At 48.8% G+C, this 14,515-nt stretch overlaps 1 protein-coding gene across 1 annotated transcript in view; it reads left to right on the forward strand.

The window, feature by feature from the left end:
• The first annotated feature begins 5,435 nt into the window (after positions 1-5,435).
• ZC3H12D (zinc finger CCCH-type containing 12D) overlaps positions 5,436-14,515 on the forward strand; it is a 31,352-nt gene continuing 22,272 nt past the window's right edge. The window contains exons 1-2 of the mRNA XM_046669095.1: positions 5,436-5,608; positions 13,697-14,072. Of these exons, the coding sequence (XP_046525051.1) occupies positions 13,768-14,072 (305 nt within the window). The 5' untranslated portion in view covers positions 5,436-5,608; positions 13,697-13,767. The remainder of the gene's footprint in view (positions 5,609-13,696; positions 14,073-14,515) is intronic.

Consider the following 14,515-nt stretch of genomic DNA (forward strand, 5'->3'; position numbering starts at 1 on the left):
AAGACCCTATTTCCAAAAAAGGTCACCTTCACAGATACAGGAAGTTAGGACGTGAGCATGTCTTTTTGGAGGGCACAATTCAACCCACTACAAGGGGGAGGTGTTTGCAAAGTTCAAGAAAAGTCTCTGCAGCACTTTGGCCAGAGGCCAGCAGAGGTGCTGTTGAAAGAATACTGAGTTGGGCCTTAGAGCCCCAGTTTCTAGACACAGGGTGTTGCACGTGCTCAACAGTGACACTTCGAATCCTCTGTCGTTAGCCCAGGAGTAGGCGCTTTACGTGATCATCACTCGTTCTTTGCCCTCAGCCTGGGTTCCTCTACCTGTTTCCCGTAGTCCTCACGCCTTTAATTCATAGTCTTTCTTCCTAGCCACGGCTAGAGTGTTAGACCATCCGCTGTCTCCCTCGGGGCCTTTCGTGAAAGAACTGCAGACTCCAGAGAAGGTGGGTTCCCCCGAGTCAACTCCATAAGAGCTGTGTGTTGCAGCAGCTTCAGGGAGATTTTCCAAAATGCCCATGTATTTCGGTTATATGGACGGAACCTTACTATGTGAGTAGAGAATGTCTCCAGGAGCAAACACAAGGGCATCTGAGCCCTGGATTAGCAACTCAGACGCTGAACAATAGGGCAACAAATTCAGCAGCCAAGCTTGGAGAGAGAATAGAGCAAGTTGGAGGGTGCCTACTTTTCTTACCGTTGATTGATTGGAGAGTCTGAGATTCTTCAAAAGTTAGACACCTTTGGAAGGCCAGGCCCGTCCCTTGACTGGGGCCAGTTCATCAGCCTGGAGCACACTGAGACAGTGGGTTTTCCCAACCAGGTAGCTTCCTGGTGGCCCAGAAACAGAAATTGTTTTGTTTAAACAAACACCAGCCTGTGTGTGAAAGAAATATTAATGAATGATTCAATTAATTCTACTTTTAAAATGAAAATGCTTCTTTAAAAAAAGCTTTTTAAGTTTTTCCTGAGCTAATTTCACCTTGAGGTGGTGTCCCAGCCATGTGGACCATGTCACGCATCCTTGTGCCTCTGAATCTGTGCCTAGATTTTCCCTCCACCTGGAATGTCCCCGAGCCCCAGACTTCTCCTGGAACATGCCAACCTGTCCTCCAAAGTCAGCTGAGCCATCATTTCCTCCACAAGACCTCCTCTTCCTCTCACACAGAGTCGGTCCTTCCTCTTTGATGGAACCTCTAGTCTGGCGGTCCTCAATCGGGGACACTTGACAAGGTCTGGGAACATTTTTAGTTGTCACATTGTGGGGAGTTGTGCTACTGGTATCTAGTGAGTAGAGACCAGCGATGCTGCTGACCATCCTACTTTGCCCAGGACAGCTCCACAGCAAAGAATCGTCTGCCCCCAAATGTCAATAGAGCCGAGGTTAGGAAGCCCTGTGTCAGTCTCACATTTACTGTGTGGCTGTAACTTTGTTTATAATCATATCTCCACTCACTCAGGGGCAGAAACTTCATTCAGTTGGTGCTTATGTTCTCAGCGCAATACCTGGTGTGAAATGAAATTGAAATGTACTTGACATAGTTTTTATTGCCTTGATCCCTGTAGCTTTCTAAGACGGCGTCTCAGGTGGAACTCAGAGGAAGCGACACATAGATTTTGTTTAACAAACTAAAATTGTTATTTTAAATTAGATAATTGGGCTAAGCCAATAGCAACTGCGGTTTGATTATTGACTAGGCCAATATAACAGTGACAAGTACTTCCCCACTTGCTTCTCTGTGTATCATGGGTGCACACATTCCTATCGATGACCGAGAGGGTTGTTTGACTTATCTCTAGAGCCCTCTTTTTCGTTGTTTCCTGGGTGCTAGACTTTCCACAATAAATTTTAGTAATCTTGTCTTCGTTTAAGTTTGTGCTTGTAATAATAATAGCCATCTAATATATGCCAAGCCCTGTTCGAAGCACCTTATATGCAGTGATTAATTCTCATAATCTCCTTATGAGATAGAGATGATTATTATCCCCATTTTACATAGGACACTGGGGCCCAGAGAGGTTAAATAATTTGCTCAAGGTTGCACAGCTAATAAGTGGCAGGGCAGGCTGAACTTGAGTTATGACACCAAACTTCCTATCATAATAAGCTTAGATCTTTTCTCGTACCATTCATTAAAATAAATTCCAGATGATGATTAAAGACCATAGTATAAAAAATAAAAACAACTTTAGGGAAAATATGGGAAAAGATCTTTACAATTTCAGGATGGGCAAGCGTTTCTTAAACAAGATTCAAAAAGCACAAATGATGAAGGAAAAACCAATGGTTTTGATGACACAAATGTAAAAACATTTGCAGGCCCCAAAACGTCATAAACCAAGCTAAAAGACAAGTGTTAGACTGGGAGCAGATAGTACAAAACATAAAGGATTAGTATGAAGAATATATAAAGATTAATACTGATCAATAAGAAAAAGAGTACACATAGGGAAATGGACTCTGGAGGAAACAAGGAGGAAAACTGTGCAGAAAATAAACATGAAAAGATCCTCAAGTTCACCAGTAATCAGGGCAATGAAAGTTACAATCACTAGGAGAATTGATATACAATTTCTCACGCATGAGCTTGGCAAAAAGCAAAATGTGTCGCACACATGAATGTTGGTGAGACAGGAACAAGCACTCCCACCAGCTGCTGGTGCAAGAATCAGTGGAAAGCAGCTGAGCTGCCCCTTCGTGTGTCCACACCACACTACAAATGCCAACACTGTTTTAGCTCACTGAGAACACAGATTATTCAATAGAAGTCTGTTGTTGGTGCTCACTGATGCTGTAGATGGACGGGAGGCAGCCAAGCCGGGGGGCTGACGTGGGTCCACCCACGGGCTTCCAGGGCTCCATGAACCACTGAGACAGGAGCATGTGTCATCCGTCTCCACGTCTGCGCATTCCTCCCTGGGGAGGGTCTGGTCTCACATGTTTAGGATCCACTGTTTCTATACCTCCGGGCCGCTTCCTGAAAACCCAGACCTCTGTCCCACCACAAGGGCCAGTGTGGGCAAGAATAGCCTCCGGGCAGATGCGACGCCAGTTTTAAACAGAGTGGAAGAGGGAAATGTGCAGGCCTGCGGTCCCTCTCTTTTCTCAGTACTCGATCATTTTTTAGAGATGTGTGGACATGTGCCAATTTCACGGCAAGCTGGGAGCTGCTGCCTTCTCCCAAGTCTCGTAGGTGGAGTCCAGCTTTGGGTCAGTGATAGTGTAACTACAGTTGTTACCTCTGGCAGACCTTACTTCTTGTTCAATTGGGAATAAATAGCTAACTAGGGCTTTCGTTCTTCCTGGTCCTGAGTCATAGCAGCTCAGTCACTTTAGCTGAGGAGGAATCAGGATGAGGTTTCTCTCAACCAGATACTGTACAGGCACCACATGAGGGTTCTTTTCTTTGGGAGACAGCTGGGGAACAGTTTTTCTGGTCTAAATAATGTCTCTAAGATTTCAGACACAGAATTCTGGGGCCTCTGTCAAATCCTTACTTCTCTGATAGTTGAGCAGATTCAAACACCTTTTTTGTGAAACAGCTTGGTGCTGGCCACCGAGGTCCTGTCCTGCACACAGGAGGTGCTAGTCGCCTGGGGCTGAACCCAAGGTGTAAGTTTAGCTAAGATTCATTGCTCAGGTTCGTCGTATGTTAGGTGCACAGCGTGGTGGCCCTCGGCAGTCTCCTCAGAGAATTCCTCCCTTGGTTGGGTGCTATTCTAGACCTAAAAAAATTGTGGCTCAGTCATCTAGTGTTTGGAAGAGATGGTCCAAAGAGCCGGTTGGCAGTCTGTCCCTCTGAGCTCTGTTGCTTTATTCTTCTAGGCCATCAGAGCACAAGGCTCCTGGACAACATTGGCTCATTTCCCCGCAGAAACCCTCCCCTGAGTTCAGATGTAACAACTCACTTTTTACTGAGGCTCCTGCTGAAGAAGGGACATTGGAAAACGCCCCCCACCTCCGGCCCATCTTCTATGGGACTAGAGCTGAAGATATTGTCTGCTATATTACTCAACAGAGGATTTAGATTTCTCCTAAAATTTAATACTGGGAAAATATTTCTGTCTCCTAAAAACCTGACATGCTTTATTAGAAATTTGAGAGCTGAGAGGCCCCATGTGACCACGGAAAGAGTGTATTTTGGAGCCCCATGGCCCTGAGTTTCAGTCCTGACTCGACCAGTTACTGAGTGAGCTTGGACAGTATGGTTATCTTTTCTCAATCCTAATGAGCTCATCTCAAAAATGAGATAATATTTCCTATACCATAGACCTGTTATGGGGATCAGAACACCTTGACTGAAAGTACTGGATATACGGGAGGTGCTAAACCGATAGTCATTTTTATTAGAAAATTGGTTGTGCCAGGAAACTCAGAGCTGGAATTAGTGCTCTGATGAGGTGACCATTTTAATCTAGCTTCCAGCACAACATTCTTTTTTCTTCTAATGACTTCTGATTGTACTTCTAATGTTTATTTCAATGATCCCATTCTCTATGTGTTTTGATATTCTAGACTGCCTCCAATTTTCTGTGGGAGACAGATGGGGAATAAAGAAGAGGAGGAAATTCCAGTTAACTTGTATCTTTCTTATTTCCTCAGCACCAACTGCCGGATTCTAAACCAGCCTGACCAGCTGGCTCGCTGCGTGTCCTTGGGTACGTCGCTGTAGAGACACTGTCGTTTGTTGGGACGTGGGCTGCTATGTGGTTTGACTGTTCTTTCCTCTTCTTCTGACCCGAGAGGGATCCCCCAATGCAGGAAATCAGTGCAGAGTTTGGGGACTGTTGTCCATACTCGCTGAGGCTGGCAGCAGGTGGGCGGCAGAAGGCTGTGGTCAGTGGATCTAGGGTCAGGCTCTCTCTGCCACAGGGAGGGAGAAGCAGCCACCAACCCCACGCAGGGCTGCAGCAAGGAGAGCCCAGGGTCATGTTATCCCCAACAGAGGCGAGTGTCCTGGCTCCCCAGCCTGAAGACCTTTGTGACTTGCTTGGGACTCTTTGTAATGGGAGGTACAGGGTTCTCCTCCACGCCCACGCCCCTGTGCAGCCATTTCTGTTCGCTCCCTCCTCCTGAGGCTCTTCTCTCCTGCAGGCTGTGTTTTTGTTTACAAAGTTGGGAGCATCCCCTTAGGAGCATCTGGGGTCAGATGCTCTTCTCGGCTGGCGGCATGAGGGGGAACTTGGGACAGAGGCTTTCCCCCGGATGGTTAATGCTTTCTCTCTCTCTGACTCTCTCTGGCTTTCCTGTGCAGCCAGCCCTCGCCTTCGCGGAGAGGTCGTTTTGCATGTGGTTGTTGAACTTTGATTCGGTGACTCACGCTGAGGCACAGGCTTCAAGTCTCCTACCCTCAGTTGATTGCTTCTTCCTTTCCATTTTTTCAAACCCGAAGCAAAACTACCTTTGCAGCCGAACGTGACTCTGGCATCCAGGAAGTGGAGCGCTGGCATGAAGTGGCTCCTAACGGCCGTGTGGCCGGCCCCGGCTGCGCTCCCTGGCTTTGGTGACACCTGGCTAGCTGGGAGGAGAGCCGTGTGACAGCTGCGGGCAGCCAGGGAGCTGAAGGGAGTCCTGATATCCACTGTGACGGCCTGAGGCACACGCCCTGCTGGTGAGTGCATGTCCCCTGGTCATTAGTCAGTGTGACAAACACTGTGGAGACTCGGTCCAGGGGTGGGAGGAGAGAGACAGAATATACGGGGGTGGGGGCAGGTCAGGGAGCATTGTGGGATGAGTGGTATCTTGAGCAACCTGATCTCCCACACCTTAAATTATTCGAAGTGCTCAGATAAAAAAAAAAATTAGGTAAGCATCTTTAATTTCCTTTAGGTGAAATCCTTGCTCGTTTTAGCAATGTATTTGATTTCAAGATGGTTTTTGTGGAAGAAGGATTAAGCAGAGGAAGCGCTTCAGTTTAAGTAAAAACTCCTGCTGGGGTCTTTGAAGGTCATTTAGTTTCATGAAATCAGAAGGATCAGGCCCGTGAGGCTCATTTTAAACCTGTCTCCACACTCCTGAAAGCACCTTCTGGACTCGATGTTGATGTGGGGGTGTCTGGTTTCCTGGCAGATCAGGGACATTTGGCAGCCCCCCCAAACACCATCTCTTCTAGAGGCTGGCTCTGTGGGCTTCCAGAAGGTCTATGGGGACATGGAAATCAGTCTTAATCTGATGGCAGTGAAGGCAATTTTGGCAAACTCCCTGCAGCCATTAGAAACCTCCACCATGCCCCCGAGGGGATGAACTCCCCCCCAAGGCCAGGCGATACCCGCCCGGCCGTGCCAACACTGACATGGGAATAGGGTGGGAGTGGGATACGGCAGAGCGTTTTGTTTGTTCCCAACTTTGTTTCACAGTTGCCTGGGATCTGGGCTGTAAATACTTGTATGTGTACCCAAACTAATATATAGCAGGACAGAGCTGGGGACCAGTTCCAAGGAGAAACAAAAGGCCAGGCCAGGCCACCCATGCTCACAGCAACACTGTTCACAACAGCCAAAAGGTGGCAGCAATTCAAGTGTCCGTGGACGTGAATGGATGAACAGAATGTGGTGTATACACCCAATGGAATATTAGTTATTCAGCCTCGCAAAGGAAGGAAGTTCTGACACAGGCCACAGCATGGATGAATCTTGGAGATATTATGCCAGGTGAAATAAGCCAGTCACAAAAGGACAAATACTGTATGATTCCACTTATGTGAGGTCCCTAGAGGAGTCAAATTCTTAGTGACAGAAAGTAGAAAGGTGGTTGTGGGGGGCTGGGGGGTGGGGGCGGGGGAGTGAGTGTTTAATGGGGACAGAGTTTCAGTTTTACAAAATGAAAAAGTTGTGGAAATGGAAGGTGTCAGTGGTTGCTTAATGCTGTTGAACTGCACTCTTAAAAATAGTTCAAATGGTAAATTTTGTTATATTTTACCACAACTTTAGAAATTATAATTCCCTTGAAGAAAAAAAAAGGGCCCGCCAAAAACACAGTCTTCGTGGGCCGAAGCCCTTGCCCCTCAGTGACTTCCCCAAAACCTAACTGTCAGCCCGGCTGAGGCGCTCCAGACCCGAGCTGAAGCAGGACACTTCTGCACGGACGCTGTTTGGAAGAACTTCCTCCCCATCTCGCTGGGTGACCTCTGGCAGCTGTAATGTGCTGGATTGCTCTGGAGTTGGCAGAGGTGACCCAGAACAGATGAGGGGGTCAGGGGCAAGGTGTGGAATGCTCTCGATCGGTGGCCCTGGGTAGCAGCGTCTGGCCTGGGCAACCTCAGGAATCGCCGCCCTTGGGAGTCTAGTCTCTCCCATTCATTAGCTGTGGGATCCTGGGTAAGTCAGCAAAACCTCTCTTTTCCTCTGTTTTTTCACCTGCAACGTGAGTAATGAGGGAACCCTTTCCACCTCCCAGAGACGTTGGGATTTCCAAAGATGATGTACAAGGAAGCGCCTTACAACCACAGAATCCTGTGTGCTGTGAGCTACTCGGTCTCGCCACATCTTATCCGTCTTACCTTCTCCTCCTTCAGTTTCTCTTATTCTTTTCCTCAGGGGCTCTTCCAGTCAGGGGTTACAGATCTTTTGCCTGGGGGCCCTCAGCCTGGATTGGCTGATTCTAGAAGGACCAGGTCTGATCTGATCCCACCGTTCCATCTGTGAGGTCCGCCTTTCCTCCCCCCTTCCTTCCACGCTGTTGCGTTAGGTTCCCTCCAACTCTGGTTCAACCTGCACACATCTCCAGGTCGCCTTGACTACTAACCATAGCAGAGTGTTGCAATGCTGACCATGGTCAGAGCTCGTGCCGAGACGCTCAAGATTTCAAAGTGTTACTAGTCATCTGTGCTGTTTGTGACTTCCAGTCAAGATTGAGGAAGAAAACTGAAATTGTTCATACTTTAAGGTCTTAAAAATAGAAAGGAAAAAAAAGCTGCTGGCAGTGTTGCAGCTCGAAGGCCTCACATCTGAAAGGGAGGGTTGTGACCTGGGGGCCGGGGGAGGCTCCTGAGAACAGCTCCCCACCCCAGCTTTCTCCCTTATTTAGAACTTTTAAAAGGAAATGAAGTTCATTTTAAAGTCTCAAGGGGGGAAAAATAGCCTGTGAAGTAGGTGAATTCTTTCAGTTAATTTTGTGTAAAAACAGCTCTCCTGTCCCACGCGTAAGCTTTCAGAAGTCTCCTCAGAAAAGGAGCTCTGTCGGAACTTGAGGCTTCTGTGGACACCCGCAGGGGACGGGGGACAGGGCCTCACGCGCCCCTGCGCTCCCTCACCCCAGGTAAGGGCCCCAGGTTGTTTCATTTTGAAAATGTTCACGTTTCTGTCACACCAGGACGCAAAGTTACAAAACAACACAGACTCTCCCTGTAGCTGTTACTTTGTGACCAGAGAAGTCACCTGACCCAGTCGTGTTTTGGTTTTTCCATTCCTGCAATAACAGGACATGGCCTCCGTCCTGAACACAACTCAAGGCAGCACAGTATTTTTGGCGTCCGCTTATCGTCATTTACTAGCTGTATAGCCCTCACTCTGTACCACTCTGAGCCTCGGTTTCTTCACCTGTGAAGAGAGAATACTTTTATCTACCCTGTCTACCCACCAGGGAAGATAGGAGCTTCCGGTAAGAGTCTCCGGATGAACGATGTGGAAGCAATGAAGGGCCCACGTGAACACGGACTCTGTGGTCATGTTGCCTGTGACTGTCTTTCTTCTCCTTCCTTCTCTCTCACTTTAGTTCCCTCTCTTTTCTTTCTCCCACTCCTCCTATCTCTTCCCTTCCCTCTCTTTCTTCCAAACCAAAATAAGTGCCACATAAGTGCGCACATAAGCAGGGAGGGGTGGAGGGGGAGTGGAGCTGGGCCCTCACGACTGGGAAGGCTTCTCGGAAGATGTGACAGTGGGGGTAGGCCTGGTGGAGGAGGGGCAGATGCTTCAGGCAGAGAGAGGAGCCCCCGTGAAGGCCTGCAGGTCTTTCGGGGACAGCGAGCAACACCTGGTGTGAGGCTGGCCTGTCAGGCCGCGTAGGTGTCCTCTTCCTCCAAGAAGATTGGACCAAAGCTGGATCTCAGCGCGAGGGGACGACTGTCCTGAGAGAGAAGGCCTGGTCACTAGTCAAGGAGTAGAAGGTGGGGCTGGACTAGAGGCACGTGGCCAGTGAGACTGGAAGGTGGGCCAGGCCCAATGGTTAAAGGCTTTGACTCTCATACTGGAAAGTTGTGACACTTACTCTGCATGGGATGGAGGGACGTGGAAGTCTTTGATCAGTGGACTAACTTGATTAGAGTTGTTGGGGAGGAAATGCGGTGAGGAGGCCCCCAGGAGGCCCCGGGAGAGGTGCCGCCACCCTTCGGCCGCTTGCCCAGGTCTCTGAGGGCCTTTCTGGCCTCTCCTTCCCCCTCAGAGGAAGATAAGTCACTCCTCACCTGTGTTTTGAAAGCACGTTTTTCTAATCAAAAGTACCGTGTTTATCATCATGATTTATGGCTTGTTGTTCACATATTTTGGTCTGTGTTCCTGAATAGGTTGTGAAAGAATTGAAATTGGACTGTGTATTGTTTTGTTTTTTTTAACAGAAGTGAGTCCCAGCACAGTGCCTGGTGGCCAGTAGGTCACCAGTAAGTATTTGCCACACAAGTGAATGAATGAATGAATGAATGAACTAGGGTGGTGGTTGTGTGAGTGCAAAGGGGAGAGTGGTTATGGAAAATGTCCAGAGGGTAGAATTAATGACCAATTCGATGAAGAAGTGAGGGAAAGGGAGGCATCAAAGATGACTTTGCGATTCCTTCCTTGGGCCCTGGGGGATGCCATTCAATGAGACTGGGAACCTGAGAAAAATGTTAGAGGAGGGAAGATAGTTTCAACTTTGGGTGTTAATTAAAGAAAAACCTATTCAAGTCCTCACATACACCAGGCTCTCTGCTAGGTGCTGGTGATTCCGAGGCAAACAGGTTGGAATGTAGTTCGCAGTTTCTTGAGAAATGGATAAGTGACTATTCAAATGCGTCATGACAGAGGTGTGAACAAAGTGCCGGTGGATGCCGTGACCAAGCTCCTGCTTATAGCTGTGGAGTCGGGGATGACTGCCTTGAGTGGCATTTGAGTTGAATCTTGAAGTTTAGCAAACAAATCGGAACACTACAGGTAGAGAGGAAAGGGTATGTGCACAGTGATAGAATGTTCTGGAATGCCTGGGGAGCCGGGAGAGATTCGGCATGGCTCTAGAAGAAGGGCCGGGAGGGCCTGGGATGGGCGGTGAGGTGGACAGAGGTCAGCCGCATTGTGACAGTTCAGCAGCCTGCTCAGGAATTTGGTCTCGTTCTTGTAGTTAACACAGGGTAAGAGGATATTTCTAAGTGGGGGGTGACATGGTACAACTTGTTCTGGAAATGCAACGCTGGCTACAAATGGGGGCTGGGCCCGATGAGATTGAGGAAGGAGATTCCTTAGGAGCCTGTTGCATTGTTACTACGTGTAGGATGAAGAAGGCGGGACTGGCGCCCGCCCCGTGGCGCGGCGGTTAAGTGGGCACATTCCGCTTCAGCGGCCTGGGCCTCGCCAGTTCAGATCCCGGGTGCGGACATGGCACTGGTTGGCAAGCCATGCTGTGGTAGGCGTCCCACATATAAAGTAGAGGAAGATGGGCACGGATGTTAGCTCAGGGCCAGTCCTCCTCGGCAAAAAGAGGAGGATTGGCAGCAGTTAGCTCAGGGCTCATCTTCCTTAAAAAAAAAGAAAAGAAGAATGTAGGACTGATGCTTGGGTGGGCAAGTGGGTAGTAGGTGATGGGTGTGAGAGGGGCCAGCCTAAGGGGGTGGAAAGACACCAGGCCTCTGTCCTGGGGCCCTGGGTGACACGTCTATAGGCCACATACTCGGAACCATCTACCTGGAAATACCTACTGGAAAGCTCTGGATTTAAGAAGAAACTTCTTGGTTTCAGAACCTCTTTTCACACTTAGAAACTGTTAAGGACCCCAAAGAGCTTTTGCTCATGTAGGTTGTATCTATCGGTATGTATCTTATTAGAAACTAACACTATGAAATTTAAAAATATTCATTTATTTTTAAATGATAATAAGCCAATTATGTTAATATACATGATATATTTTTATGAAAAACATATCCATTTTCAAAACCAAAAAATGTGTAAGAAGACTGGCACCGATTTACATTTTTACAAATCTTTTTAATATCTGGCTTAATAGAAGACAGCTGGATTCTCGTATCTGCTTCTGCATTTTGCAATATCACGTGGCACGTGGTCTCTGGAATACTTCATGGTATACTCGTGAGAGGAAGAGAGTGAAAAAAAAGCACATTACGCCTTAGTATTATTATGAAAATAGGTTTTACCTTGCAGACTCCCTGAAAGGGTCTTGGGGCTCCCCCAAGTTTCCCTGGACCACACTTTGAGAACCACTGAAGTCGACTCAGCAAATTTCTGGTGAATGACAGCATCTGAGTTCCCATAGCCCTTTATTCAAACAGCTTGCGTGGTGTTCATCCCACGGTTATAACTGTGGGCCGGTGCTTAGCAAATGGTCTGAGCCGGAAGTACACTTGTGGGCTCATGGATACAAGAGCTGGTGGAGGGCGTGAGCAGGAGGGAAGATGGCCCAGGCGGGACCCCATCATTGAACCAAGGAGCAGAGACTAAGGAAAGAGCTGGAAAGATTTAGGAGGAGACTCAGGCCAAGCTGGACAACCTAAGGGAGAATAGAGTTTCAAGAAAGAGGTGATCCAAAATTTTCTGATTGAAAATAACAAGTAAGGGAGTGGTCCACAGTGTTGAAAGCAGCAGAGAGGTTGTATAAGGCGAGGAATGTGGAGATGCTGTTGGATTTGGCAGTTAAGAGGTCACTGGGAGTTTTGGTGTTTCTGCAGGCAGTGGGCCGAGGTGGAGTGGGGGGTGACAAGTGGGGGCTGCAGCAGAGGCCTGTCTCCCTAGAGGGTTGGCTGAGAAATGCCCTTCACCTGCCAGACCCAGTCATTGTTAGTTCTGTTCGGGTGCCAGCACTGTGGAGAGAGGCCCTGCAAGAGAATGGGAAGCCAAGCTGGGAAGCAAGAAGAGAGATGTAAATACTGCAGAAGATTCCAGTAGGACACTAGGATCTGAAGACAAAGAGCCTGTGATAGTGAGAAGGGCCAGAGTGAAGAGACAGGTGTGTAACCAATGTTCGTTGAGCATGATATGTAACAGGGAAAAATGGAAGACAGTCTGAATTTCCATCCTCTGGCAAATGGTTAAACAGCACTCATTCATTCAACCAATATGCCTTGAGATTCAGCTGTGCCGGGCACCGTTCTAAAAGCTGGGGATACACTGGGCAGCAGAACAGATAAACTGGTGTGGAAAGATTTCTAAGATGCATTTTTATTAAGAAAAGCCAGTTGCTGAACAATAGATACAGTATGACACTATTTATGTAAAAACAAACCCCCCAAACAATACATGTGTGTATCTATTAGATATGCAAGTGGGTGCATGGAGAAAGCTCTGGAAGGGTGCAAACACTTAGCAATGGAGGCACGTGGGATTTTGGGTACGCATAGAGAGACATTACATCCTTCTCTTCTTTACACTTCTGCGTTGTTTCCATTTTTTACAGGAAGTATATTTTCATGATTATTTCTGTAGTTTAAAATGTCTTTTGAAAAATGTAGGTCTTTGTGAGTAGAAAAGAGACAGGGACCCAGGCTGTCCAGGGTGTTCCTGTCGGTTTCATCATCTCTTTGTGAACGTCTGTCAGGCTGCAGCCCCCAGCGCCAACCCCCCCCCCCCCCCCCCCCAGCCCCAGGGTGTAGACCAGCCAGTGACGCCCGGCTGGAAAGGATCAAGTCTGGGTAAGGACCTTCTATTTTAGAGGCTCAGTATGGTCTGAATTAATTGCTAGGGAAAGTTGCGCCAGTGCACAGAGCTGAATTTACATCTGAAGGTTGTGCTTCTTGCAATGGAATTCACCGGGGAGCAGTCTTCCCTATTTCAGCCGGGAGCTGTGCTAGTTTCCCAGGGCTGGAACTAGCCAAAACAAAAGACCACAGACTCGGTACTTATTACGTATATTTTTATTTTATTTATTATTGTTGTTGCCTCCCAGTTCTGGAGGCTAGAAGTCTGAGATCGAGGTGCTGGCAGGGTTGGTTTCTCCTGAGGCCTCTCCTTGGCTTGGCGGTGGCCGGCTCCTCCCTGTGTCTTCACGTGGTCTCCCCCGTACCCATCTGTGTCCAGACCTCCTCTTCTTATAAAGGACACCAGTCGTATTAGGTCAGAGCCCGCCTTAATGGCCTCATTTTAACTTAGTCACCTCTTTAAAGACCTGGCTCCAAATGCAGTCACATCCTGAGCTTGGGGGTTAGGCTTCAACATATGAGTCTGGGGACACAATTCAGCCCCTGACAGAGCGTCAGAAACATTGTTTTGGGCTGTGCACAAATGTCCCGAATTCTGGGTGGCCTGCTCAGCTGTCCTTGGTGCCTCTGGCGGGTGACCCCTGCGGGGTGCATGTCAGGTGAAGGCCTCTGGAGCTAGTAAAAGCAGCATGATTGCATCTGTGGCTCGCCAACCACACTGAGCAATGAAAATCCCCAAGGGGACCAGGCTCCGACACGATTTCCTGACAGATAAGGTGGGGCGGGAGCATGCATAATTTGCCCACAGTAACCCGACAGCCTCCAGGCCAGGCTGCCAGAAAACACCTGATGGATGCTTTTTCTCTTTAGCTCATGCCAGTGGGGCTCTGCCAGGAGGAAGCCAGGGGCAAGACCCTCGCCAGGGGCCTGGCGGGCACAGCATGGAGCGCTCGAACAAGATGGAGTTCTTCCTGAAGCTGGGCTACCGCCGGGAGGACGTGGTCAAGGTGCTGGGCAAGCTGGGTGAGGATGCCCTGGTCAACGATGCACTGCAGGAGCTGATCCAGACTGGCAGCCGCCCAGGGGCCCAAGAGGCCAGCGCTGCGCCCCTTCTCGTCCCCAGGGGTTCCTGCGGACCCCCAGACTCCGCCCAGTTTGGGCTAGGGGCTGAGGTGGAAGAGGAGTGCGGAGGCCCAGCCAGTTCCTTGCGACCCATAGTGATCGACGGCAGCAACGTGGCAATGAGGTAGCTTTCTTCATCCTGTAGCAGTGGGATGGGAGGAGAACTGTTCCTCTTCTCGGTGGTTTGGTCCAAAGAACTTTGGGGCCAATGATTGGGGCTTTGAATCCCTGTTTCATCACTTAGTAGGCTCTGTGGCCTTAAGTAAGCCACTTAACCTCTCTGAGCCTCCCTTTTTCCAACTGTAATAAAGGTAGTTGTAAGAATTGGAATGGCACAAAATGCCCAGGACGGTGCTGGACACAGAGTAAGGGTTCCACAAGAGGTAGCTATTATCACAGTAACTCAGAGAGAGGCCCTCTCTGCGGAAGGCAGTGGATAATTGGGGAGGAGCCTAGGGTTGGGCCTTGGCAGATGTGGCTTCTTGTCTGGAGGCCGTCCCTGACCAGCTGTGTGACTCTGGGAAAGCCGTGGTATCTCAGTTTCCTCTTCCGTGACACAGCCAAGAG

Source organism: Equus quagga, chromosome 8, assembly GCF_021613505.1.
Source record: "Equus quagga isolate Etosha38 chromosome 8, UCLA_HA_Equagga_1.0, whole genome shotgun sequence".
NCBI classification, from domain to species: domain Eukaryota; kingdom Metazoa; phylum Chordata; class Mammalia; order Perissodactyla; family Equidae; genus Equus; species Equus quagga.